This window comes from Myotis nattereri (genome assembly GCF_964212035.1).
Source record: "Myotis nattereri genome assembly, chromosome: 8".
Lineage (NCBI taxonomy): Eukaryota > Metazoa > Chordata > Mammalia > Chiroptera > Vespertilionidae > Myotis > Myotis nattereri.
Genome location: NC_138083.1, coordinates 64,465,457 through 64,493,439, shown reverse-complemented (window position 1 = coordinate 64,493,439; position 27,983 = coordinate 64,465,457). Strand labels below are relative to the sequence as shown.

Below are 27,983 nucleotides of genomic sequence, written 5' to 3'. Positions count from 1 at the left end.
AGCAACGTTTGCACTTCCTCCTCTCCTTATAACAGAGGGCAGTTACTGTTCTTAAATTCTCACACTGTAATGGGGCTTGCTGTACTGGGAACTGAGAAAGGAAATTGAGTTTTCTGTTAATTTGATCACTACCCTAGGGCCTGGTTATTTGGGACAGCTGACGTGTAATGCTATAGTCTAGAGAGAGACAAAATATTTTTTGCAGGTCACTTTTAAGAAATAGCTTGACCCTGTTTGGGGGCAGCATCCGGGAGGCGGTGTGGAGACGGATGGGAGGCATGAGGGCCACCTACGTGGGCGCTGGGTGTGGGGTTCAGTCCTCGACGGGTCTCCCAACCATGGCCACGAGGTCACCCTCACGGGGTTCCTAGGGCTCCATGGGAGTGGCTTGCTCCTCCATGGGAATGGCTTGCTGCTCAGCCTCACCTTCCAGGTCCTGCCTCTGGAGCCCTGGGCACAGCCCGGCAGGACTCAGTGATTGTGGAAAAAGTGCAATAAAATGTGAAATGTGGGCCCTGCAAAAAAAAAAAAAAGAAAAAGAAATAGCTTGAGATAGCTGTGGAAACTTGCTAAGCCTTCTGGGTTTCAGCATTCTAGGTGAGGAGTCAGTCTTCTCTCTGACTTCTCAAACACTGCATTTTAAACAGCATACTGTGACAGACCCTTCAAATATGTCCACAACCTAATCCCTAGAACCTGTGAATAAATTTCCGTTCATGGTAAAGGAACCGGGCAGCTGTGATTAAGTTTAAGGTCTTGAGATGGGGAGATTATCTTGGGTTATCCAGGTGATCCCAGTGTCATCACAACAGTCCCTATAAGGGGGATGCAAGAGGGTAAGGGTCAGAGGAAAATGTGATGTAATGAGAAGCAGAGATCAGAGTGAATTGGACACAAGACAAGGAATGTGGGTGGCCTCTAGAACTGGAAGAGACAACAGGCTCCTGGAGCCTCCAATAGAATTATGGCTCATACGACATTTTGATTTTAGCCCCTTTGTTGTAGAAGACCGAAGAAACCCAAGGGATGCTCAGAGAAGTGGAGTTACACAGCTTTATTACGCCAACAGTCTCAGGGGAGTTACCTCCAAAATCTGAGCAAACCAATATGGTGGAAGACCTTCTTTTATTCCCTTTGGTTTCTTTGCCCCCAAATATGGATGGGGACTTCCGGACCTTTCGTGGGCTTTGCAAAAAGCCCCCTGTGTTGGAATGGGGGCCTTGAGGCCATATCTAAGGGCCTGGCCTGGTGCCAGGACTGATAACCCCCCCGGGGGTTGTGTGCTGTTCATGGTTTATGGCCTCTGTAAAATGTGAGCATTTAGGTAGCAGGTCTTGCAACACCAGATTGGGGAGAAAGGGGCAGTGACTTAATTACAGGTTATCAAGAATGTACATTAGGTTACTGCACAGATTCAGATTGCTAGCCCCCCAACATCAGGGTTACATTGGAATTAGCCTTCTCAGCTTAAGACTCATTTTGAACTTTTGACCTCTAGAACTATAAGAGAATAAACTTGGGTTATTTTAAGCTAATAAATTTATGGTAATGTGTTACAGCATCGATAGGAAACTGATACATACAACAGGCACTGTGTTCTATGGAGGGATGTTACATAGGCCTCTCCTGCCACACAAACATCTTGTACCAATCTGGTGCAGAGGGCCTCAGCCTTTGCTTTACTTTGGGGTCATGAGGAGAACTTTTTAAGATCCTCTTTTGTTGGGGTCCAGCCCTGGCAGGTCCAGGGGTTCCCAAAGGTGTGGATGGAGTTGGCGAAGAAGGAATGACACGGAGGCAGCATTCAGTTGATCAGCATAGTGAGGTTCTCTCTTTATTCTCCTATTACATCTGTATTTATTCCAGTTGATTTTAATCCTATCCATTCTATTCCAAAGGTTAGGGCGTTTGTTATCTCCATTCCAAAGTCACTACTCTATTGTTCTGTTAAACTACAAGGAAGTAACTGAAGTAAAGATTATGTAGCTTAAGCTTGATTGTTTGTAGTTGAAGTGATTCATTACCAGCCTGGCACTTAGTTAAGGGATTTTATTCCCTTCCTTAATCCTGTTAATCCCTAACTCCAGGAAAAAATCCCCACCTGGGGAAACAACCTTTCTCGGAGAGGTGACCTTGGTTAAAACACATAGCGCTAAGAAGGGGAGCAAACATACTAAGAACAGTATGCCATATACACCAGGTCCCTTGAAACATATGCTGTGCAGATGTTTCTTCCCTGCAGCGACTGTGTCAAGCAGCAAGGATGGACTGGCTTTTGGCAAATTCCCCCTTTTTTATTTTTTAAATGATAGCATGTGTAAATCATTGGCCACCTCTCGGATTGGGTTGTTTAAGACTCGGAAGGCCTGTTTGTGACTTTGCCAACAGGTCAGTCCGAGGCTTAACCCTATATCAGCTCCCCACACTCTTTCCACATTTCCTAGGCCATGTCTTCTGAAGTGTTCTAGCTACTCTTTTGTACATGGAAATGCAATCAAGGAGCTGAATGAATGGAGGCTTAGGCAGGCAAATCAGGGTTTCATCAGATCTGATCATTAGCTGGGAAGCCCCAGTTCAGTCTGTTAACAGGAATCGATCTGTTCTCACTTGCTATCCTGGCCCTTCCATATTTGTAATATCTCTCCTAGGCTTGGGAGTGCAGCAGAGCGCAAGCAGCTCCTGTGTGGAATTAGGGAGATAGTGCTGAACACTAGCTTTACAGACAGTACTAAATCTTTTATATATATATATATATATATATATATATATATATATATATATATATATATTTTATTGATTTTTTACAGAGAGGAAGGGAGAGAGACAGAGAGCCAGAAACATCGATGAGAGAGAAACATCGATCAGCTGCCTCCCGCACATCCCCCACTGGGGATATGCCCGCAACCCAGGCACACGCCCTTGACCGGAATCGAACGCGGGACCCCTCAGTCCGCAGGCTGACGCTCTATCCACTGAGCCAAACCGGTTTTGGCGACAGTACTAAATCTTAAGATGCTCCTGCAGCCTGGTGCCCTGCCTCTGCCGCTGGGTGCTCTGCTCCCCACCTGCTTCTCCATGTTTGTATCTAGGCTGCACGTGAGGGTACAGGCTCCAAGTGCAGCAGAGAGGTGGGAGCAGATGGAGAGCCAGGATGGCTAAACTGAGCTAATTTTGCGTCTAAATTTGCTAAGAGAGTACGGAGTCTGGGCTTCTTTCCGTATGGCCCATCTTTAGAGCACGGAGACAGTTGCTTATTCAATCCCCTGAGGTTTTCCTTCATCAAGATGCTCCTAATATGACAAGAATAGCACTGGGCCATCAGAGGATAACTTGCCAGGCAATTATCAAGTGTTTTCCGAAAGTGATGTTGCTTTGCAAAATGCTTTAAAATAGATTGAATGTGCACTTCCACTTAAGAGATAAAGAAAAGCATATCATTTGGTTTCATTTAATAATGATTCAGATTATGGTAACAAGAGCAAGTAAATTTAAATTATTGATTTTCATGATTATAAGTTATAACTCCAACAAGAATAAATGATAGATATTTTTGTTCAGCCGGCGTGGCTCAGTGATTGAGCATTGACCTATGAACTTATGAACTAGGAGGTCATGATTCGATTCCTGGTGAGGGCTGGGCTGGGTTCAATTCCTGCCTGGGTTGTGGGCTTGATCCCTAGTGTAAGGCGTGCAGGAAGCAGCTGATCAATGACCCTCTCTCACCTCATTGATGTTTCTATCTCTCTGACCCTTTCCCTTCCTCTCTGAAACCAATAAAAATATATTTTAAAAAATGATAGATATTTTATTTCTATCTGAGTAAATTCTAATTCTTGGAAAGTTGCATGAAAAATACTCTGTTAGCCACTATCTGTGGTAAATGGTTATGCTGACATTGTTATTTATAAAGTCCTTGTGGAGTGCAGGCCTTTGCAATGAATTACCATTTAGTCATTTTTCTCCAGTGACGCTCAGGACGCTGTAGTGGGTTCTTCCACACAGCATCTACTCCTGCCGGTTAGTGGCTACACCACACAGTGATGGACGCTTTCCAGGCATCTGATAGAACTTGCTAATAATAACTCAATGTTCATTGAGTAATCTGCAATAACAATCAAATAAATTCAAAAATAAACTTCTGCATATATTTTTGTGATTCATCCATCACCATATTGACTTCATTTCTCACATTTCATCTGCATCAAGAGTGTTGTTGTTTTTTTCAATGTGGGAGCCTTTTTTATGTATGGGTGGAAGACAGGGGTGAGAAGGGAAATTTTGTCATCCACTAAAGTTTACTTCCAGTGAGAGGTTTAGAATAAGGAACGCCCATCTAGAAACAATTTTCCCATCTCTGGGAAACATGAAGACAATCACTGCCAATGTTTTTCATTACTCACTGTACCTAGATCATTGTTGTGTCTAACTAGAATGCATGATTAATACATTTTGGCAAATGTATTTATTCAAATCATAAATGAAAGAAAGTCAGTTTCATACATTCTTTTTTTAAAATACATTTTTATTGATTGCAGAGAGGAAGGGAGAGGGAAAGAAAGAAACATCAATGATGAGAGAGAAACATTGATCGGCTACCTCCTGCACACCCCCTACTGGGGATTGAGCCCACAACCTGGGCATGTGCCCTTGACCACAATCAAACCTGAGACCCTTCAGTCCACAGGCCGGTGCTCTATCCACTGAGCCAAGCTAGGGTTTTATACATTCTTTCATGTTAAAATTTTAAATTGTATTCATATATGTAGACAATTTATACAGTTTGTACCTATAAGATAGACTTATAAGACTTATGATCTCCCTCTCTCTCTCTCCCAATTTTTGTTCGGGGGGAGCAACCAAAATTTTTGGTGGCCTTGTTTGGGCAAGGCTTAAAAAAAAAAAAAATGAAAAAGACTTATGGAAAGTCTTTCTTTACTAAAAGGATTCCTGGTATTCTCATTAACTAAATAACTCCCCCAGGCTCTTGGACTATCTACAGATGGAATTTAACTTAACTACCACCCTGTTTACCTTTGTGTACCTGCCCGTTATCCAGACACCATAGAAGACCCAGAACAAATTACAGATTTAGATTAACAGACACCTCTGCTCTTCTCCACATGCTTGTATCTGGTTCCAGCTACCACTTCAGGGATCAACTGTGTGTTCCAGCTCACCTCAGGTGCAACCGGACAGCACTTGGCCTGTGTCTGCTCCTCTTGCCTCCTGCCCAGAGTTCTCAGTTGATAATGAGGTTAGGGAGGAGTGACTCATCCCCTCAGGGCGAATGCAGGCACAACCCAGAAGTATGGGAGTGATAACTCCCTGTGAGGCAAACCCTGTCCTGCAGGATGGAACTGGTAGGCATTTGCTGCCCTTGGCTATCCCTAGATTCAGTTCTACAGCAGCTCCAAGAACTGTCCCACAATCACCTGCACTCAGCAATGCCGACTCAAAAACCATGATCTCAAATTGGCTCTTTCTTCTCTGTGTGGCTCCCCGTGGGTCCTGGAACTGCACTTCCTAATGAGATAGAGAACTTCACCTTTTCCCCAGGCTCTGCTTTTTGAGTCTTCCAGGAAAAAACAAATACATTCCTTTGATTAAGACTTGGTTTCCCCATTTTCAAACAGGCTAATAACACCTACCTCATAATGTCATTTTGAAGATTAAATACAGATTATTTAGATGACAGTATTTTGTGGAGTGTAATATTACTGCATATAACTGTTCTCCCCACTAGATCTCTCCTTCAGGCCTGATTTTGAACAACACAATTCGCTGGGTTTTGCTACCATCTATGATGTTCTAACACCACAGGAAAGAACTCTCCTTGGACCAGCTGTGTTTCTGCAATTTTCTTTCTTCATTGTTCTACTTAGCTGATCCACTGCAACTAAATCAGTATGCCTACCACCAATCTGCATCCATTGTCACTGATGTGCCTTTATTCATGTCATGAAATACTTGGGACAGCTCCCTCAGTTGAAGCCTATCATGTCTGAGAAGCCTTCCTAATTACCACGCTCCATTTTTAGATCCTTGTCAAGTAATGTGTCCTCATTTTATTTCCAAATCACTTGGGATGATGTGGGATTTGGTATATCAGAAAATGACCAAATTAAAAAGCTATACATTTAGTCCTAGCCGGTTTGACTCAGTGGATAGAGTGTCAGCCTGCAGACCAAAGGGTCCCGGGTTCGATTCTGGTCAAGGGCATGTACTTTGGCTGCAGGCTCCTCCTGGGCCCAGGCCCTGGTCGAGGTTTGTGCAGGAGTAACCAATCGATGTGTTTCTCTCACATCGATATTTCTCTCTGTATTTCCCTCTCTCTTCCACTCTCTCTAAAAATCAATGGAAAAATATCCTCCAGTGAGGATTTAAAAAAAATAAAAGCTATATAATTATACTGGAACTGAAATATAATACTGAATTTTTTTAAATCACATTTAATGTATATATTATATCCATCAGATTTTTGGTTGCAATCTTAAACATAGGCAAAATTTAGTGGTGAGATATTGGGGTTCACAGAATCAACAGGAGGCTAGAGGTTCTGACTTGGAAAATAGGCAGGAACCAACGGTCCTTTGGAGGCAACAGAAACTATAGCAGAGTTTTCACCGTAGGAATGGTCTGGTCCACACAAAGCCTCTTTGGTTGTCTATTATACAGTGACAAGTCAAACCCTGGGAAGATATCACGTGCCTATTAATCAGGTTAGGCTAAGTTATGCTGCAATCACAATTTAACTCTGAAACATCAGTGAATTAACACAAGAATATATATTTCTTGCTTACTCGATCTTTTTTAAAATATATTTTCATTGATTTCAGAGAGGACAGGAGAGGGAGAGAGATATAGAAACATCAATGATGAAAGAGAATCATTGATCGGCTGCCTCCTGCATGCCCACCACTGGGGATTGAGCCTACTGAGCCCACAACCCAGGCATGTGCCCTTAACCAGAATCAAACCCAGGACCCTTCAGTCCGCAGGCCGACGCTCTACCCACTGAGCCAAACCAGCTAGGGCTCAATCTTCTTCTAGTGACTATACTTCCTGGCAACCTTGCAGTTAGCCAGTAACCAATTCTGTCCAATGGACCATAAAAAAAAAAAAAAAAAGACACGTGTGTTGCAGACTGAGGCAATGAAAAGTCCCTGAGCCACCGCAGCTGGGCTTAAGTTTCTCAATTTTGATGAGAAATGTAGATCCAAAAAGTTATAAAGTTCCAGCACCAAGGCACATCACAGTCCAATTGCTAGAAGCCAAAGATAATCTTAAGAGTAGCCAGAGAAAAATGACAGATTACTCCAGAATTATGATAAGAATGAGAGCTGACCTGGCCATTGTGGCTCAGTTGGTTGGAGTGTCATCCTGTGCACTGAAGGATCTCTGGTTTAATTCATAGTCAGGGTGCATGCCCAGGTTGTGGGTTCAATCTCCAGTTGGGGTGTATAAGGGAGGCAACCGATCAATGTTTCTCTCTTTCTCTTTCTCTCTCTCCCTCCTATCCTCTTAAAAATAAAAACGTATTAAAAAAAAAAACAAACCCATATCCTCAGGTGAGAATTAAAAAAAAAGTCATGGATGTACTCAGAGATTTAACTACAAGGATGTTTATAATGAAAAATATTGGGCTGAAACCGGTTTGGCTCAGTGGATAGAGCGTCGGCCTGTGGACTGAAAGGTCCCAGGTTCGATTCCGGTCAAGGGCATGTACCGTGGTTGCGGGCACATCCCCAGTAGGAGATGTGCAGGAGGCAGCTGATCGATGTTTCTCTCTCATCGATGTTTCTAACTATCTCTCTCCCTTCCTCTCTGTAAAAAAATCAATAAAAGATATTTTTAAAAAAATATATTGGAAACAATGGGGGGATTTGTCAATAAAGCATGGATTGTTTAATTCATAAAATGGAATATGTTGCAGCTATTACTTGTTAAATATTTAATGGTTTCTCAGGAAAATTTTGTTTGTTCTAAGCAAGTGTAACCAAATGATGTAAGTGCTGTAAGTCCCTGATGACTAAGGGCGGAAAAGAACTTAGCTGGTCACATTGGAGATTCAAAGATATCAGAGAGAACATCTCTCCCTGCCTGTGTTTTCTGGGGCCACTTGCTCTTTAATTTTGATGTTCTCGGTATCTATTTTCTTCTCTCTAGAGACCAGATTCCTAATGATGATCTTAATTTCTGCTTTCATATGGCTCTCACTGACTGATTGCTTCTCCACAGGATCTTATAATTACAGGCCCTCTCATCATACGCCTTGAGAAAGACTATCTGACTGGCTTAGTTTAACTGGTAAAAAGTGTCAGTCCTGGTTTCGTAGGCTGTCACCAAGGATGGGGTTAACTCTCACTGTGTTGTAGTAACACAATTTCCTGCTGTTACTAGTCTTCATTGCCTCAACATGCCCTGAACCCTGCCTGTGCCTCTGAAAATAGTCCCCACATTAACTCCCTCTAAAATTCCAGCTATGGGTGCCTTTTTTTTTTGGAGGTGGCACCGGGATGGGATGCCTTCTTTTTTGTGAAAGTTGATTAACAAATTGAACTGATACTCTTCAATCTTGTAGTAGCAAAATACCTTTTAAGTCCAGTTACTCACCTATGCCTGGATTGTATTACAATGTGGTATGAACAAGACTGTAGTGAAGGTCTTTCTTGGCCACTAAACTCTCTCCTCTGCTCAAACATGAATTTTCTGCTTTGGTGAAGCAATGAGTTCCTAGATAGAAATGTAAGGGGTTGCCCTGGCCAGTTTGGCACAGTGGATAGAGCGTTGGCCTGCAAAATGAAAGGTCCCAGGTTCAATTCCAGTCAAGGGCACATGCCCGGGTTGTGGGCTCGATCCCCAGTGGGGGACTTGCAGGAGGCAGCCGATCCATGATTCTCTCTCATCATGGATGTTTCTCTCTCTCTCTCTCTCTCTCTCTCTCTCTCTCTCTCTCTCCCTCTTCCTTCCTCTCTGAAAAAAAAATAAATTTTATATATATATGTATATATTATATATATATATACACACATATATATATACACACATATATATATACACATATATATGAATATAAATAAGGAAATGTAAGGGATTATAGGGGTCATCTACAAAAATGTCATTTTATATCTTACAGTTGTTGAAACTTGGGACCAGAATTATAAGATTAACCCTGGCCAGTGTGGCTTAGTTGGTTGGGGTGTCATCCCATACACCAAAAGGTGGTGGGTTTTATTGCAGGCACATACTTAGATTACAGGTTTGATCCCCTGTTAGGGTGCCTGCAGGAGGCAACTGATCAATGTTTCTCTCTCACATTGATGTCTCTCTCTCTCTCTCTCTCTCTCCCCCTCCCCCCACCCCTCTAAAATCAATTCTTTTTTTTTTTTTAAATATATTTTATTGATTTTTTACAGAGAGGAAGGGAGAGAGATAGAGAGTTAGAAACATCGATGAGAGAGAAACATCGATCAGCTGCCTCCTGCACATCTCCTACTGGGGATATGCCCGCAACCCAGGTACATGCCCTCGACCGGAATCAAACCTGGGACCCTTCAGTCCGCAGGCCGACGCTCTATCCACTGAGCCAAACCGGTTTCGGCTAAAATCAATTCTTAAATGTTTAAGATTAGCTGTCTTATTTTTATTTTATTTTATTTATTTTTTAAATATATTTTATTGATTTTTTACAGAGAGGAAGGGAGAGGGACAGAGAGTTAGAAATATTGATGAGAGAGAAGCATCGATCAGTTGCCTCCTGCACACCCGCTACTGGGGATGTGCCTGCAACCAAGGTACATGCCCTTGATCGGAATCGAACCTGGGACTCTTCAGTCCCCAGGCCGATGCTCTATCCAGTGAGTCAAACCGGCCAGGGCAGCTGTCTTATTTTTAGATGTCTTTCTGTGGGCAGGGAATATGCATTCCTACAAAATGCCAACATTCCCAATTCTTCCATATTTTTACGTAACATATTCCTTGGACAAAGAACATGCAAAAAGCACAACCTCAGGTCTTTTCACTGGCATTGATATAGTGAGAGGATAAGACTCAATCATAGAAAAATGTAAATTTTGGTTAAAATTTTTCAAATCTCTTCAACCAAATAAAGTATGTTTAAGTCTATATACCTAAAACAAATCAAATGTTGATTAGGAAAAAGAACAACATTATTAGAAAATAATATTAGTGAAAAGTGGCATTCCTGGAGCAGTGGGAAGCCTTTTTAAGTGCAGCATGATTTTGGCAGTCCTCCTGGCTATGAGGCTATTGACGTCAGATCGGTGTTTAACTGGGGAATTAAGCAGCTCAGCAGTGCGGGAATTACTTCTCTGATATCATCTATGTTATGCTGCCAGTAAATGTTCCGAAAATACTTTGCTCCGGAAAAATTGTCTGAATGAGACAAGTCAGCATTCCAAAATAATTCTCATCAACTTCTGTCCCCCCAAACCCTCGTGTAGATGAGAGGGAAATACAAGTAGTCTTGCAAGGGGACACTGCTGAGAATTAAGGTTGAAGAGATCATCTGCTGGTAATGTCCTTCAGACACAAAATGCATGTCCTTAGACCAATGGTTCATTAACTATGAATCCAGAAGTTCCTGGATCTTTTCTTTCTTTCTTTCATTTCCCCCTCCCACCCTCCCTTTCTCCCCTCTTCTTCCCTTCCTTCTCTTTCTCTCTCTCTCTCCCTTTCTTCTTTCCTTCTTGCTTCCCTCCCTTTCTTTTTTTTTATTTTTTGTTTCTTGCATGGGAGAAAAATCAGAAGGGCAGAACTACTTACATAAAGTCTTCATTTAAAAGCTGATGCTAGCCAAACCGGTTTGGCTCAGAGCGTCGGTCTGCGGGCTCAAGGGTCCCAGGTTCGATTCCAGTCAGGGGCATGTACCTTGGTTCGGGCACATCCCCGGTGGGGGGTGTGCAGGAGGCAGCTGATCGATCTCTCTCATTGATGTTTCTAACTCTCTATCCCTCTCCCTTCTTCTCTGTAAAAAATCAATAAAATATATTTAAAAAAAATAAAAGCTGATGCTAGATCCTAAAGAACACAGGTTATCCCTGGCCTGTGTGGCTCAGTTGGTTGGACATCATCCTGTGCACCAAAGGTTTGCTGGTTTGATTCCTGGTAGGGACCCATGTCCAGGTTGTGGGCTCAATCTATCCTCAGTAGAGGGCATGGAGGAGGAAGCCTATCAATGTTTCTCTCCCTTACTTTCTCTCTAAAATCAATTAAAAATTTTAAAATTAAAATAAAAAAGAACAGGTTAAAGACTAAAACTTTCACCAAGTTTAAAATCTGTGTAATGAAGAAACTATTATTTTGTTCTCCAAAAATAAGGAATAGTTCTTACTGGCCTGTAAAAGGTGAAAAACTAGTTTTAAAAATTCTAACAACCCCACAAACAGTCCTTTAAACCACATATTTTGTTAATTAAACTCTTACTTTTGCTTTAAAAGGTCCAAAACTATTGGGGAGCATCAATACAGCATTTTCACAAATTCAGATTCTGAATTCTTGGTTTTAAAAAAGTCATTACATATTTCCTGGAACTGTTGTGTGTGTGGTTTTTTTTTGTTTGTTTTTTTAACATATTTTATTGATTTTCTACAGAGAGGAAGGGAGAGGGATAGAGAGTTAGAAACATCGATGAGAGATAAACATTGATCAGCTGCCTCCTGCACACTCCCTACTGGGTATGTGCCCGCAACCAAGGTACATGCCCTTGACCGGAATTGAACCTGGGACCCTTGAGTCCGCAGGCCGATGCTTTATCCACTGAGCCAAACCGATTAGGGCTGTTGTGTGTGTTTTTTTAATCATTCTTATCTATTTTGGCAGGCTCTATGAAAACATAGCTTTCTTTGCAACACCACTTTAACAAAAGTTAGTCTCAGAGCTTAGCTAAGGAGAGTAAAAGATCCAATAGCCTATGAAGTAAATTTATAGCTGAAAGAGAACCACTAAAAAAATAAGCATTAAAAGTTATTTTTAGTTGGTGAGAACTGTATGTTCCCATACTTCCCCTTCTTTATTTATAAGCCATTCCTCTACATTTGCCAACAATCTGGCTAAACAGAGCAATGGGGTGCCCCTGGCTTTCCACATTTGCTCAATACTGATGTTAGACTCACCACCAATGGTAGCAATAAAAATAATCCTCAGGCTGTGAATATACTGCAAAAGACATCATTCAGTTATCACTGTGATTGGGAGTCTCAGTTCTACCTTTACCTCTAGATCTGTGACTAAAAGCCCACTGTGTCCTTAACACTTTCTGTCTCCCCCTGAGGCTGGGCCATCCAGGTGGGCATCTAGTCACAAACCAGGTCCCTCACAATCTCGGAACCCATTTCTCTCCTTCGGGCACTCTCTGATATTCTATCCCCTTTCCCACGAGTTAGCCCAGGTTAGAAGGGTGGGGAGGAAGGTATGCTGAGGACTCTCTGTCCATGGGATAGCTCTGGGGTGTCATGACCAAGGCAGTTCCAGGAGGGCCAGGAGTAGATCACAAGTCCTTACTTGTACAGTGTTTCTTTCATAGAATCTCAAGAGATTGTGTCACAACAGTGGTGCTTACGCGCTGGTTGTGGTGACTCTCAATTACCTTGCGCACATGAGAAGTTCAGGGCTCTGAGTTGCTGATAGTCCATATGGCCCATCTGGGTTGGACCCTGCCTGCAGTCAACAGCACCTGAGGGCAGCAGCTCTGGCAGCAGGTGTCACTTACCCCATTCCCTAGCTCTGGTAAACAAAGTGGTAACCTCAGCCCTTCTGCAATTTCCATGCCATCTTCCTCTGAAAGCCTGCATGACCTCCCAATTGATGTCCTCTCTTGCCTGCAATGAATGTGATGATATCTTGCTTTCCCTGGTCAGTCTTAAGTCCTTTGGGATCAGCTTATCTTTCAGCCATGGGTTTTTTGCCTCCCTCCCCACCCTCACCCTAGCTGGTGGTAGGGTAGAGAATACAGTGTGGGGTCAACAATGAAAGAGATCACATTCTAAGAGTGCAGATTATAGGGTAAAAGAGGTCAAGGAAAGACATGGCTAGAGGTTGTTGTTCTGTCATAAAATTACAAAGGGTGCCTTTACCATAATCAGAAAAATTACCCTTTATTTGCATCTTCCTGCACTCTCTGGGTTGCCCTGGTGGCCACATCAGCGAAACAGAGAAACAACTTGGAGAGAGTTCGTGGAAGCCAATGTTCACGGCAGGGGGCAGACCAGACTCCTTAGCGATGATGCAGCAACATCACAGAAATGGTTCCAGAAGGCTGCAGAGGCAAGAAGATCTCCATTGTATCATCACAAACAGGTGGCAGAGCCATGGCAGTGACAGCAATGACCACGTGAGCTACTTCTCAAAATGGGAGCAATGACATTAGCCAGAACAGGAAGAGTTGGTGCCTGGACACCACAAAGAATCTTTACAAGCACTGATTGAGTGATAAATAAATATGGAAATACCTCTTCTCTATCGATTATTCTAAATCTTTACCAGTAAATTCATATAATCACACAGGCCTATGAATTTTGTAATATATACTTAAAACAAATTATGTATATATTTGTGTTAAAACAAGTAGTGTGCATTTGTCTAAGCCAGTGGTTCTCAACCTTGGCTGCACATTAGAATCACCTGGGAATCTTTTTAAAATCCTGATTCTTGGGCCTCATCCTCCAGAAATTCTGTTTCTTTGTTATGGGGTGGGGCCACAACATTAGTAACAAAGAAACAGAATTTCTGGGGGATGAGGCCCAGAAATCAGGATTTTAAAAAGATTCCCAGGTGATTCTAATATGCAGCCAAGGTTGAGAACCACTGGTCTAGGTCAGTGGTCGGCAAACTCATTAGTCAACAGAGCCAAATATCAACAGTACAACGATTGAAATTTCTTTTGAGAGCCAATTTTTTTAAACTTAAACTGTATAGGTAGGTACACTGTTATTAACTTAATTAGGGTACTCCTAAGGCTTAGGAAGAGCCACACTCAAGGGGCCAAAGAGCCGCATGTGGCTCACGAGCCGCACTTTGCTGACTACTGGTCTAGGCCATTGCACACCCGAAAGGCAGTCCTGGTTTTTCTTGGCAAATTTGTATTTCCAGGCTAAAGTGCTTCAGTCACACAGAGTGTACTGCTACCTGGAAGAGAATTAGTAAAGCTCCTCTAGAGGGAAATTTGGCAACATACATCAAAGCTCTTTATTGGGCTGTTATTTATCATAGTAAAAAGTTGGAAACAATAGAGGACTGATTAAATAAATTGTAATGGGATATTGAAATGGAATCGTTAAGATAAAATTGAAGCCTAAAAATCAGCTATTTTATTTTTAAATTAAAAGTTAGTGAGTTAAAAAAAAAAGTTAGTGAGTTTACTTTCTTTTCATGATAATCAGCATAAAGTATTATGATTTCTAGTAGGTCGTTGTCTTGAATACTTCCTATTGGCATCTCCAGGCATTCAGTACCCTCATTCTGCCCTCTGCCAGCATAGATTCCCGCTGTAGTACCCTTTCTGGACCAAGAATCTATGCAATTCAGCAAAAATGTATGAAGGATGTACTCAGGGCTGGGAATTGTGCTGGGTGGAAGCTGTAAAGATGGACTCCATGGCCTGCCCATTGTGGCTCAGTTGGTTGGGCATCATCTCATGCACTGAAGAGTTGCCGGTTTGATTCATGGGCAGGGCACATGCCCAGGTTGATGTTCTGCTTTCCCATCAATGTTTCTCTCTCTCTCCCCCTCTCCCTTCCTTTCTCTCTCAACATCAATTAAAAAAAAAATCTTAAATCCCTAGCTGGGCCGAAACCGGTTTGGCTCAGTGGATAGAGCATCGGCCTGCGGACTGAAAGGTCCCAGGTTCGATTCCGGTCAAGGGCATGTACCTGGGTTGCGGGCACATCCCCAGTAGGAGTTGTGCAGGAGGCAGCTGATCGATGTTTCTCTCTCATTGATGTTTCTAACTCTCTCTCTCCCTTCCTCTCTGTAAAAAATCAATAAAATATATTTAAGAAAATAAAATAAAATAACGAATTCACTATTGTAGTTAAAGAGCTGAATTCATGTTTTAAAAAAAAAAGCCCTAGCTGGTTTGGCTCAGTGAATAGAACGTCGGCCCATGGACTAAAGGGTCCTGGGTTCATTTCTGGTCAGGGACATGTGCCCAGGTTGCAAGCTCGATCCCCAGTAGGGGGGTGTGCAGGAGGCAGCTGATCAGTGATTCTCTCTCATTGATGTTTCTGTCTCTCTCTCCCTCTCCCTTCCTCTCTCTGAAATCAATAAAAATATATTTTAAAAAACTTTAACAACAAAATAAAAGATAGAATCCACACAGACCCTGTCCTCAAGGAGCTGACAATCCAGGAGGTGAGAGGAACAATCAGGAAATTATAATAAAGTAGTAGATGCTACGGAGGTAGCCATTGTACTATTGACAGCAAAAGGGGGGAAATATGAGTCAGTCTTAAGGAATAGGAAAGCATTCCTGGAAGAAACAATGTCTAAATTGAGACCTGAAGGATGAGTGGAGTAGCCAGGTGAGGGGAGAAGAGGGAACTCATTCAGGGGCTCAGATTTCAGTCATTGTGATTCAGATAGTAAAGGTGTTTGTGGGCGCCACACTGTGGTGTCTCTGTCCACTTCACTTTACTGAGCATTGCAAAATTGTGTTTGCTGCACTATGAACATCCTTAAAGAAAAACTCTGTTCCAGTTTTAGTTTTTAAAAATAATTTATTAACATAATTTGTTTATTTTTAAAAATAATTTAAGCTATGATGTTTTCATTCAGGGTGATAAAAAATACAAAAACCCTAAAAATAATGGTGATGGTTGCATAACATTGCATCCCACTGAATTGTAAACAGTAAAATGATAAATTTTGGTATGTGTATTTTACAATAGTAAACACGTAACTAATGCCAAAAAAGAAAAAATGGTTCTAAGACAAATACCCAGGTAGCTACTACCTGGAATGAACAAATATTAATGTTTTGTCACTTTATTTTGTGTAAATTTTAAAAGTAAACTATTACCAATTTAAAAAATGAAACTGAAACTTTATATATATATATTTTTTTTTAAATATGGAACGCTTCACGAATTTGCGTGTCATCCTTGCGCAGGGGCCATGCTAATCTTCTCTGTATCGTTCCAATTTTAGTATATGTGCTGCCGAAGCGAGCACTAAATATATATTTTTTATTGATTTCAGAGAGTAAGGGAGAGGGAGAGAGAGATAGAAACATCAATGATGAGAATCATTGATCAGCTGCTTCCTGCACACCTCATACTGGGGATTGAGCCTGTAACCTGGGCATGTGGCCTGACTTGGAATCGAACTGTGACCTCCTGGTTCTTAGGTCAGTGCTCAACCACTAAGCCACCAGGGCCTGGCAAAACATTACTCTTTAAATATATATATATATATATTTATTGTTGATAGTACTACAGATGTCCCCCATTTCCTCCCCTCTACCCCCTTCATCCCAGCCCCTACCTTAGGGCCACTGAAGGAGGAACGCAAGAGGCCAAAGTGGTAAGGGATTTAAATTTATTAGGTCATCTGGAAAACCAGATGGGCTGAGCCCCACAATGGCGCCAGCACCCAGGGACAGAGAGTCAGAGATTTTAAAGGACTCTATGTGGGATTTTTCTGGGCAGATAATTCACTGGGCAGGTTCGAATCCTGGGATGGTCCAGAGGGGAAGGATAATGGTCTTAGCAAGTGGAATGTGGTCTAAGAGAAATGGAATGTTGGTGTGAAGTGGCCTAAAGGTCAGTTCCTAGGTGACCTTTCAATTATTTGATCATTACCCAACCCCCCAGCTCTTCACCACCCTATTCCTGTGTCCAAGGGCTATGTATATAAGTTCTTTGAAACACTATTGAAGGACTTGCTTTATTCTTAAATTATATCGTGGATAAAAAGGGGCCACATGCTAACCTGACAAGCTCAGGAAAGGTCTGTGTCGTGGCCTTGCAAACTCAGAGACCTAACATAACCACAAAGGATGGTCAGAATTTAAAACTTTTAACCTAAAGCAGTTTATGGCAGATAGTCATGTCCTAGAGTAGAATCTTCCCTGACAAAAGCCATCCTTTACTTTAACTAAGCCTGTCTATTGTCGTGTGTATCTGTGATAATATACCTTTGGAATATCAGGGTAACTTCCCTTTTTCCAGACTCCTCAGGGCACAACCAATGTACCAAAGCAGAGACTACAAAACCACTCACTGTTATTTTTATCATATCAATTGTTGACTATTAATTGTCCTATACCTACCTATGTAAAAGATGTATCAATTTACTTTTCATCCAATCCCAAAAGTTTCCCCAGTTTGCTTTCTCCCTTATCCCTAATCTATCACCAATGAATTTCATATAACCCACATAAGTCTTCTCTTTTGATTGTAATAGCTACACTAATAAAAGACACACATGCAAATTGACCGTACCTTAGCTATGCATTAAGCCACGCCCACCAACCAGTCAGAGTGACTATATGCAAATTAACCCATCCAAGATGGCGGCCGGCAGCCACGGAGCTGGAGCAAGCAGAAGGCTTGGTTGCCCCAATGATGGAGGAAGCCAACTTCCTGCCGCGGCGGCTCTGAGCTCCACTCAATGCAACAAAGTTTCAATTATAGAAGGTAAATAAACTCCAGATACCTGCTTTCAGCCGGCCATGGCCTCAGAGCTGGAGCGAGCAGGAGGCTTTCCCACCCTCCCGCCCTGGCCGGCTCTGAGCTCCTCTCAAGGCTACAAAGTTTCAATTATAGAAGATAAATAAATCCCACAATAAAAAAAAAAAAGAAAGAAAGAAAAAAAGGAGACGCTGGGAGCTTCCGTCTCCAGCGGGGGCTTGGCTAGCCTGAAAATGGCCCTCAGCCCCTCACCCAGACTGGCCAGGCACCCCAGTGGGGACCCCCCACCCTAAAGTGGGTGTGGCCAGCCTGAAAACAGCCATCAGCCCCTCACCCAGGCTGGACAAACCTCCATGGGGTGAGGGTCCCCACTGGGGGGGGGGGAGCTTGACAAGCCTGCAAACAGCCATCAGCCCCTAACCCAGGCTGGCCAGGCACCCCAATGGGAACCCCCACCCTGAAGGGGGTGTGACCAGCTGCAAACAGCCATCAGCCCCTCACCCAGGCTGGCCAGGCACCCCAGTGGGGACCCCCACCCTGAAGGGGGTGTGACCAACCTGCAAACACCCATCAGCCCCTCACCCAGGCTGGCCAAGCACCCCAGTGGGACCCCCACCCTGATCCGGGACACCCTTCAGGGCAAACCAGCCGGCCCCCACCCATACACCAGGCCTCTATCCTATATAATAAAAGGGTAATATGCAAACTGACCCTAACAGCAGGACAACTGGGAATGACTGGTCACTATGACACACACTGACCACCAGGGGGCAGACGCTCAATGCAGGAGCTGCTCCCTGGTGGTCAGTGCGCTCCCACAGGGGGAGCTTTGCTCAGCCACAAGCCAGGCTGATGGCTGCCAGTACAGCGGTGGTGTTGGGAGCCTCTCCTGCCTCCTCAGCAGTGCTAAGGATGTCCGACTGCAGCTTCGGCCTGCTCCCTGCTGGCAAGTGGACATCCCCCGAGGGCTCCCGGCCTGCCAGAGGGATGTCTGATTGCCATCTTAGGCCCAATCCCGGGGAGTGGGCCTAAGCCAGCAGGTGGTCATCCCCTGAGGGGTCCCAGACTGCGAGAGGGCACAGGCCGGGCTGAGGGACCCCGCCCCCCCCCCCCCGAGTGCACAAATTTTTGTGCACTGAGTCTCTAGTATAAAATAAGATACAAAACTGCCATTCTCTAGAACAGTGGTTCTCAACCTTCTGGCCCTTTAAATACAGTTCCTCATGTTGTGACCCAACCATAAAGTTATTTTCGTTGCTACTTCATGACTGTAATGTTGCTACTGTTATGAATCGTAATGTAAATATCTGATATGCAGGATGGTATTAGGCAACCCCTGTGAAAGGGTCGTTTAGCCACCAAAGGGGTCGCGATCCACAGGTTGAGAACTGCTGCTCTAGAACATTATCTCAATGCATTGAAATTTTGCTTTTCAACAATTGTCAACAGTTTGGCTTAAGTATTAAAGTTACAAAAATTCTTTACAGATTTGAATGTTTCTTACACTGACAATACTATTTAAGTAGAAAGACTAATTGACTGCTTACTATTCTGTCACTACAGTTTCTTCTATTTCTCATATGCCTTACTGTTTGTTTGTTTGTTTTCAATATTTTTTAATTTATTGATTTTAGAGAGGAAGGGAGAGAAATAGAGAAAGAGAAAGAGAGAGAGGCATTGATTTGTTGTACCACTTATTTAAAGATTCATTCGTTGATTCTAGTATGTGCCGTTGGCATATCAGGAAGATGCTCTAAACAACTGAGCTACCCAGCCAGGGCTGCCTTACTGTTTTGTTTTGCTTTTTTCTGATCAGTGTTTTCATTATTTTACATGTAGAGGGACATGTTTTCTCCCCAAGTATTTTAATCCTCTCAGGCAGTTCTGTACCACAGAACTTAAATGATAGAAATGTGTGTGCTCCCATACATTAACCACCATGTGGCTGTTGAGTATTTAAAATATGGCTAGTGTTGATGTCAGAAACATCCAGACCTGTAGAGAAGTTTTATGAGTTTATCTGAACCAAACTGATGACATGCCAGAAAGCAAGATCTCAAATACTCTAAGAATGACAATTCTGCAGTTTCTTTTATACATTTGGATTCATAGAGGGAACCTAAGGAAGATTACATGTTAACAAGATTAGGTGCTCCCTTGAGAGTGGTGTGGGCGTTCACAATGAGTGCCCTAAGATGTGCCTCAGTGGTATGCAGTCTTTTTGAGCTAAAGGCAATTTTAGCTTCAGGCTCAAGAGAAACTTCTGCCTCTCTCTTTAACTACCTAGAAGACTTGAATTAGGGATCCTGCCAGTAAGAGATTACCAGGGATAACCTTTTTGACTTGGCAAGAATGGCTCCAGGTATTATACCATTGGGGTCAGAATGAACCTCTGCCAGGCAACCTTGGTACCTGAGTTCGTGATTGGAAAGAATTCAGAGCCAAGACTCAAACCATAAGAGAAAGTTTATTTAGAAAGTCCCATGGCTCAGTTGGTTGGGTATTGTCCTGTGCACCAAAGTTGCTGGTTTAATTCCAGGTCAGGGCACATGTGCAGGTTTGGGCTCAATCCTTGGATGGGGGGCGTGCAGGAGGTGGCAGATAGAAGCCTCACTTTCACATAGAAGTCTCACTTTCTCTTTCTCTCTTCCTTTTTATGTAAAAAAAATAAAATAAAATAAAAATTCACAGATGTAGAAGTGAGTGGTAGAAGAAATGGGCTCAGGAAGTAATGTGCCTGGGGTGGGGAAGTGGAGGGTGGAGGGGAAAGGCAGAGGTATGACCTTAGGAAGAAGTGTATACTGGGTTCTCTATCGTAAGTGCTTTTAAAGCTTGGGATTTTAGGGGAGAGACCAGAGGAGGATCCCAATAGAGAATATTCATCAGCTTTCCAGGTGTTGTGGTCTCCACTGATTGGTCGATGCCATGGCAGGCTGTTGTTAATCAATGCAGCTGGTCCTGATGTCAGCCAAGGCCTCACTTGTCTGGTTTTTTTGCTTTTCTGGGCTTGGCACTGAAATACATCTGGGGCCTAGATGTTATTTCTAGGAAGGAAAGGTCAGGGGGTCCAAACCTCGTGACCAGTGATATGCTGGGGGAAGACCTGGAGGTGAGGTCCTTATTTATCCAGCTTTGCACACTGCCAGGCACCCAAGGCTTTCCACCTGTGACTTTATGTACCTGGCCTTTCATTCTTGCTCTGTTCATGGGCCTACCACAGACCCACCTCAATAGCAGGCAAACCTTATTTAATAAACATCTGCTCTTATTTTTATTCTGCAATGACCCTTTGAAACCCTCAGGTGCATTATCTCATCCCTAGCACAGAATGTCTTATATACCTAGATCCCCCTTTCTTTCTCTAAACCTCTCATAAATGTGGGAGTCTGACTCTGTCATGTATGTGGGATCCCCATACATATGCATTAAATTTGGTTATTTCCTCTTGCTAATCTATCTTATGTTTACTTATTAGGCCAGACAGAAAAACCTGGAGGGGAGAGGAAAGTTTGTTTCTCCCCTACAGTGGTTGGTTATGCCTGTGAGGGGTCTGAAAAAAGAGGATTACGTACTCTGGCTTTTCTGTGTTAATCTAGATGCACAAGAACAATGGACAGGGCTTGGTGAAGGCAAAGATAAACCTTTTTAAAGGTCTGGGAGGTGACTACCCACCGTGACCTGCTTATTTAGGAATTTTATGAACAGATCACCCTGTGATTTGCTACACAGAACCCTTTTTGTTCACACTAGTGCAACCCAGGAACTAAATTAAAAAAATATATATATTTATTAATTTTAGAGAGAGGAAGGGAGAGAGAAGCATAGATTTGCTGTTCTACTTATTTATGTATTCATTGGTTCATTCTTGTATTTCTGGCTGGGGGTTGAACCCCAAAACCTTGGCATATTGAGACAATGCTCTAAGCAACTGAGCTACCCAGGCAGGGCCTAAAACTTTAATTTGTTAAAGAAAAAAGTATTGCCCCTGGCAGGGTAGCTTAGTTGGTTAGAGCATCATTACAATACACCAAGGTTGGGGGTTTGATCCCCAGTCAGGGCACATACAAGCAGCAACCAATGACTGCATCCATAAGTGGAACAACAAATCCATGTTTCTTTCTCCTTTTCCTCTCTCTCTTCTCTAAAATAAATAAATAAAATTAAGGGAAAAAAATTTATTGTGTTTTTTGAGGATAATGAGGTGAGGGGCTAAAGGAGCCACTGCAGTGAGTCTTGTGGTGGGAGTGAGATTGAGCTTGTTTTTATTATTTGATTGATTTTTAAAGCAAGGGAGAGAGAGAGATTGATTTGTTATTCCATTTACTTATGCATTCTTTGGTTGATTCTTGTATATGCCCTCATTGGAGATCAAACTGTTTTAAGCTTCAGGAATGGCACCAAGTGTTAGACTGGTGGGGTCACTCTGGACTTGGGTTCAGCAACTTCAGTACTTGGGTTCTGGCTAGGAAAGAATTCAGAGCCAAGACCCAAACTATAATAGAACATTTATTTGATTAACCACAGAGGTAGAAAAAGTAATTCCTAGAAGACATGAGCTTAACAAACAAGTTATAGTGGTAAAGAAAAGTAAAGGAAGGACTCTTGGAGTTAGGGAGTGAGGAAGCTAATGGTAAAGTGCCTGGGGGTGGGGAGAAGAAAGGGGAAGGGAATGGCCCTGGGTCCAAGGTTCTAAGGGTTTTAAGGTGGAGATTTTAGGGCAGGTCTCAAGATAACATTTCAATAGAATATTCAGTAACTTTCCAAGTGTGTCAATTTAGGGTCTAGGTCTCCACTGATGGATTCATGGTCACCAAGGAAGGGGGTTCTTATTCAATGTAGCTGGTCCTGAGGTCAGCTGTGGCTGGTTTTGTTGCTCTTCTGGGCCTAGAGCTGAAGTACAACTAAGTCTAAACATTATTTCTAGGGAGGAAAGGTCGGGGATGGGGGGGTGAGGGGGGGGTCCAAACCCCATGACCGTCGATATGCTAGGGGAGGAAAGATCACCCTGGAGGCAAGGTTCCACCCCTCATTTTGTCCTTTTTTGGGGGGTAACTGACAGTCCTATTTTATTTTATTTTTTTAAATATATTTTATTGATTTTTTACAGAGAGGAAGGGACAGGGATAGAGAGTTAGAAACATCGATGAGAGAGAAACATCGATCAGCTGCCTCCTGCACGCCCCCCACTGGGGATATGCCCGCAACCCAGGTACATGCCCTTGACCGGAATCGAACCTGGGACCCCTCAGTCTGCAGGCCGACGCTCCATCCACTGAGCCAAACCGGTGCTGGCAGTCCTATTTTATTTTATCTTTAAAATTTTTTTTATTGATTTCAGAGAGGAAGGGAGATGGAGAGAGAGATAGAAACATCAATGATGAGAATCATTGATTGGCTGCCTTCTGCACACTCCCACTGGGGACTGAACCCGCAACCCTGGCATGTGTCCTTGACCAAAATCGAACCCGAGACCCTTCAGTCCACAGACCAATGCTCTATCCACTGAGCCAAACCAGCTAGGGCTACATTTTGTCCTTTGCTAGGCTCCTAAGGCTTTCCATCCTGATGACCTTCAGTACCTAGCCCATCGTTCTTGCTCTGCTCATGTCTGACTGCCTACCACAGACCCCACAATCTTGGCATATCAGGACACCGCTCTAACCAACTGAGCTACCCGCCAGGGTGAGATTTGGCTTGTTAAAAAATAAAATATATCAAACAAAATTCAACAGAGAACAAGTTGATGGTTGCCAGATGGAAGGAGGCGGTGAGGGGATGGGTGAAAAAGGTGAAGGGATTAAGAAGTACAAATTGGTAGTTACAAAATAGTCATGGGGATGTGAAATACAGCATAGGGACTGTAGTCAATAAGGGAGTTACTATGTATGGGTCAGGTGGGTAGGAGACTCATCAGGGGGAGAGGGGGTCACTTTGTAAAGGATATAACTGTCTAATCACTATGCTGTACAACTGAAACTGAAACAAAATATCAAATGTAAACTGTAATTGAAAAATAAATTTCAACAAAATTGTATCACTTGTGCCAAAACCCAAAATACCAAATCCAGATTTAAAACCTTACCTAATTGCAGTCTCAACCTCTACCAGAAACATAATCAACATTTCTGGAATTTTTCTGATCAGTATCAAAGAAATAATCTGTCAAGTGGGCCCTCTCCAAACACCCGACCCCCACTTCCAAAGAAGAGGGGATTTGCATGATAAAAACCCCTGGTCTTCCTTAGCTCTAGAAAAAGAAGTCCTGGTGTGAAGATAATCCTTTCTTTTTTTTGTTAATAGGTCCCTTGCCCCACTTCCCTTTCTAAAAAAAACCCTCCATTTTGTACCTACCCCTCGGACCTCCCTACTAATTGCTAGATGGGGCAATTAATTGTTTAATAAAGCCAATTTAACCTGGCTGGTGTTGCTCAGTGGTTGTGCTTCGGTTTATGAACCAGGTCACGATTCAATTCCCAGTCAGGGCACATGCCCCCCCACCCCCCACCCCCAGTCGGGGTGTGCAGGATGTTTCTCATCATTGATGTTTCTCTCTCTCTGAAATCTGTAAAAACTTTTTTTAAAAAGCCAATTTGATTTTCAAATTTACTTGGTTGAATTTTTAAAAACTCTTCACATTTCTTATAGAGATAAAACAATATAACCACACAAGTTTACCTACAGGTAACACTAATTTTTAAATTGCATAACACAATCTGTGTTCTCCCTAGTTCCGAGAGATGTGGCCACTCCTCGTGCTATAGTGATTTGTCACAATACCCTGAGGCTTTAGTTACAGAGCTGGCATCCGGGCTGATTAATATTCTCCACGAGGGCTGAGGAGGTTCTTTCCAAAGTTGGACACAAGCCTCTAAAGTGATCTAGGTGATGTTTAAAATAAAACAACGGGAAAGCAAGAACGAAGGGGTCTTACGGCACTTCCTTGGCCTGCTCCATTCACGCGAACCCCGCGGTACCACACCTCCTTCCTGGGGTCATTTCTGGCGAGTCCAGGATGCGGGCCACCCCCCAGGACCCGGGAGAGCAACCTCTGGGTGGGTCTCCTTGGCTCCACCCTCTTCACCTAGCACCCCCCCCGACCACGCCTCCCCTGTGAGCCCAGGAGTCCCGCCCCGCAGCCACCAGTCCCAGCGACGCGATACTCGGCGCGCTGACGTCTGACGCTCCAGGTACTTTCCCCGCAGCCGGTCGGGCTCGGCGTGGGGGCGGGGCGGAGCGCGGAGCGCGCATGCGCCACAGCGCCAGCACTCTCCCGGGATCGAGTGGGGGCCTGAGCCTCTCCGCCGGCACAGCTCCGCTCGCGCTAGCTCGCTCCAGCGGCCATGTCTGCCACGATCGAGCGAGAGTTTGAGGAGTTGGATGCTCAAAATCGCTGGCAGCAGTTGTACTTGGTGAGTCAATGGCTCGCGCAGCAGGCGCTGTGCACCTCCGTGGACCCAGGCTCGCGCCCGCCGGCTCCCTCCCGCGTCCCCCGCCTCCCGCTCAGGGCGGAAGTGGTGGCGCGCGGGCCGCGTCAGGGCTGCGCCTGCGCCGACCGAGTCTCTGTTCCCTTTTGAAAAAAAGACTTTAAGTGAGGTGTGTGTTGGGAGGGCGGGGGATGTTTATCGGAAGCGCAAGCGCAGAGTTAATTCTAGAAGGCGGCACCACAGCGGCGTCTTGTGGCACGCGCGGGCGTGTTTCTCGGTCCTGGGGTCGGGTGGGGATGCGGGGAACCGTGAGGCCGGTGGTGATGGGTATGGGGCGGGCGTCCGAGAGGCCGCCGTAACTGTGGGAAGGGCCGGGATGGGGGTTTGTGGGGGGGATGAAATGAGGGGAGACCCCCGGGCTCTGGGAGCTCGCAGCGGGGAGCGGATGCTGCTGCTGTTTCGGATCAGGCTTCGCCGCCTCTTGCCCGGCGCCTCGTTCTGTTCCCAGTTACCTTTCCCGCTGCCCAGGTGTCGTGTGGCCGCGCGGGCCGAGGCCGGCCGGGACGCCCGCTTCCTGGCCTGGTTGTGTGCGTGGTGCCTGGGCCTCTCGCCTTGGGAGTGACTGAACCGTAGTGGTGGCGAGCGCTCCTGGCGATCAGCCGTCCGAGTGGTCTCAGAGCGCCGTACCGCAGCGTGTGGCGCGACCTCCGCAGAGGTTCCGGGAAGGAGACTGGGCTTCGGTTGTATCCAGCGGTTCTCAACCTGGCGGTCGAACGACCCTTTCGCAGGGGTCGCCTAAGACCATCCTGCATATCAGATAGTTACATGACGGTTCATAACAGTAGCAACATTACAGTTATGAAGTAGCAACGAAAATAACTTTATGGTTGGGTCACAACATGAGGAACTATTTAAAGGGCCAGAAGGTTGAGAACCACTGCAAGGGTGTCATCCTCTTTTCAGTTTTCTTTACATTAACAATAAAATCTTATGTATGTGGTTAAGCTTGTCTCATAAATGTATACGCCTGTGCAAGCACCACTCAAGTCAAAATAACCTTTCCAAAAAAAAAATAATAGTAAACGACCTTTCCATCACCCAGAAGGAACTGTCTTGCGCCCTGCTCCACCCAATAGGCTACCACTATTTTGATTTCTTGGCACCATAGGAAAATCTTGGCTGTTCTGGAACTCTTGTAAATGGATTCACATACAGTAGTTGAGCTCCTGACTAGCTTCTTTAGCTCAACTAGAGAACCTTTTAATTCAAATACAACTTTTCTATTTCTTTTAAAATGACCTAATTGCCTATTCTCATCTGTTTAATTATTATCATATTATTCCCAAGATTGAATTGAGTGTGAGTTAAATGCTGTTCCTACTGGTTGGTTCACTTGGTGTGCAGTAAAAGAAGAAAAAAAGCTTTCCTGTAAATCTTGATGGTCCTGGGTTTTTCCCCATTCCACTTAATTAGATGACAGTAAAAAATGTTTTCGTTGTCATTATGTTCAGAATGTAACATTTTTCTCTTGAACACAATAGCAGGAAGTGTAATAAATATTTTAATTCACATGGGTATAGGATATGTTAAGATAGGGCACTAACTTTAAAGGACTTTTCCAAATATAGAAAATTTTAAATGCACATTCTGGTAGGAATCTGTGAGAGTCTGCCAGCTGTGTCTTTTCCAGTTACATTTATTTTAGCAGAGACTGCTGTCTCCAAGTTGCTAGTCATACATCAGAGTACAGATTTGAGAAGAGAAAGGTGAATGTGACAAGTTAATTCAGCTTAACATTTTGGTTAAGCAGTTTGATATGTGTACATATCAAAATTCAGTGAAAATTATAATCCCTCTTATCAGAAAAATGCACTAAAAATTTCACATTTAATTTCAAGGAATTCAGGAAGCCCTTCTATGGACTCCTGCCTAGGTGTCCTTTAGGTTACTGGGAAGGGTCCCAGGTTCGATTCTGGTCAAGGGCATGTACCTTGGTTGCGGGCATATTATCCCCATTTGGGGGGTGTGCAGGAGGCAGCTCATCGATGTTTCTCTCTCATCGATGTTTCTCACTCTCTATCATTCTCCCTTCTTCTCTGTAAAAAATCAATAAAATATATTTTTTTAAAAAAATAAAAATAAAAATAAACGGCACTACAGACCTGGTGCCAACAAAACTACACTTGGCTTCCCCCAATGGGACACAGGCCCCGCCACCACCCCAGAGCAACACCCCACCAAATTGTAGCTAACGCTGCCGAGACCCCATGGCGCAAAATGCAGCCCACAGCCCAACCCAGCCTGGAAACGGTTGCTGTGGGAACCAGGTAATGATGTCATGTAGCAATGCCTGGCTTCCTCTCCCTAGTGACTAGCATCCTTGGAGTTTCTTCAGCCCAGGAACCTGACTTGCTTTATAGCCAGGTGCAAACATTTTACAGTTAACCAAATGTTTGTGAAGTGTTTTCCCATGCCTCATCTCATTTGATCCTCTCAGAAATGCTGGAGTAGGTAGATAAGAGACTCAGTAGAATTCTATTTTCTTTTCATTAGCAAGACACGAATAATGATATTAAAATATTTCTTCTAATTAATTTCCTTTCAATGTGCATGAATCCATGCACCAGGCCACTAGTGTGTGTATATATATATTCTATATATATAAAAGCCTAAACGACCTAACAACTGAACAACCGGTTGCTATGATGCGCCCTGACCACCACGGGGCAGATGCTGAACGCAGGAGCTGCCCCCTGGTGGTCAGTGTGCTCTCACAGTCAACCTCCTGCGACCGGCCAACCTCCTGGGGCCAACCAACCTCCCATGGTCCCTCCCCGAGGCTGGCCAGCCCCCCCCACCCAATCTCCAGCCAGGCTGAGGGACCCCACCTGTGCACGAATTCATGCACCAG

General features: G+C 43.9%; 1 protein-coding gene across 3 annotated transcripts in view; it reads left to right on the top strand.

The window, feature by feature from the left end:
* Positions 1 to 23,949: 23,949 nt before the first annotated feature.
* PTPN2 (protein tyrosine phosphatase non-receptor type 2) overlaps positions 23,950 to 27,983 on the top strand; it is a 66,463-nt gene continuing 62,429 nt past the window's right edge. For 2 of the 3 annotated variants that reach the window (XM_081096889.1, XM_081096888.1), the window contains exon 1: positions 23,950 to 25,057. In XM_081096889.1, the coding sequence (XP_080953015.1) occupies positions 24,989 to 25,057 (69 nt within the window). In that variant the 5' untranslated portion in view covers positions 23,950 to 24,988. The remainder of the gene's footprint in view (positions 25,058 to 27,983) is intronic. The other variant, XM_081096893.1, reaches the window with a different exon arrangement.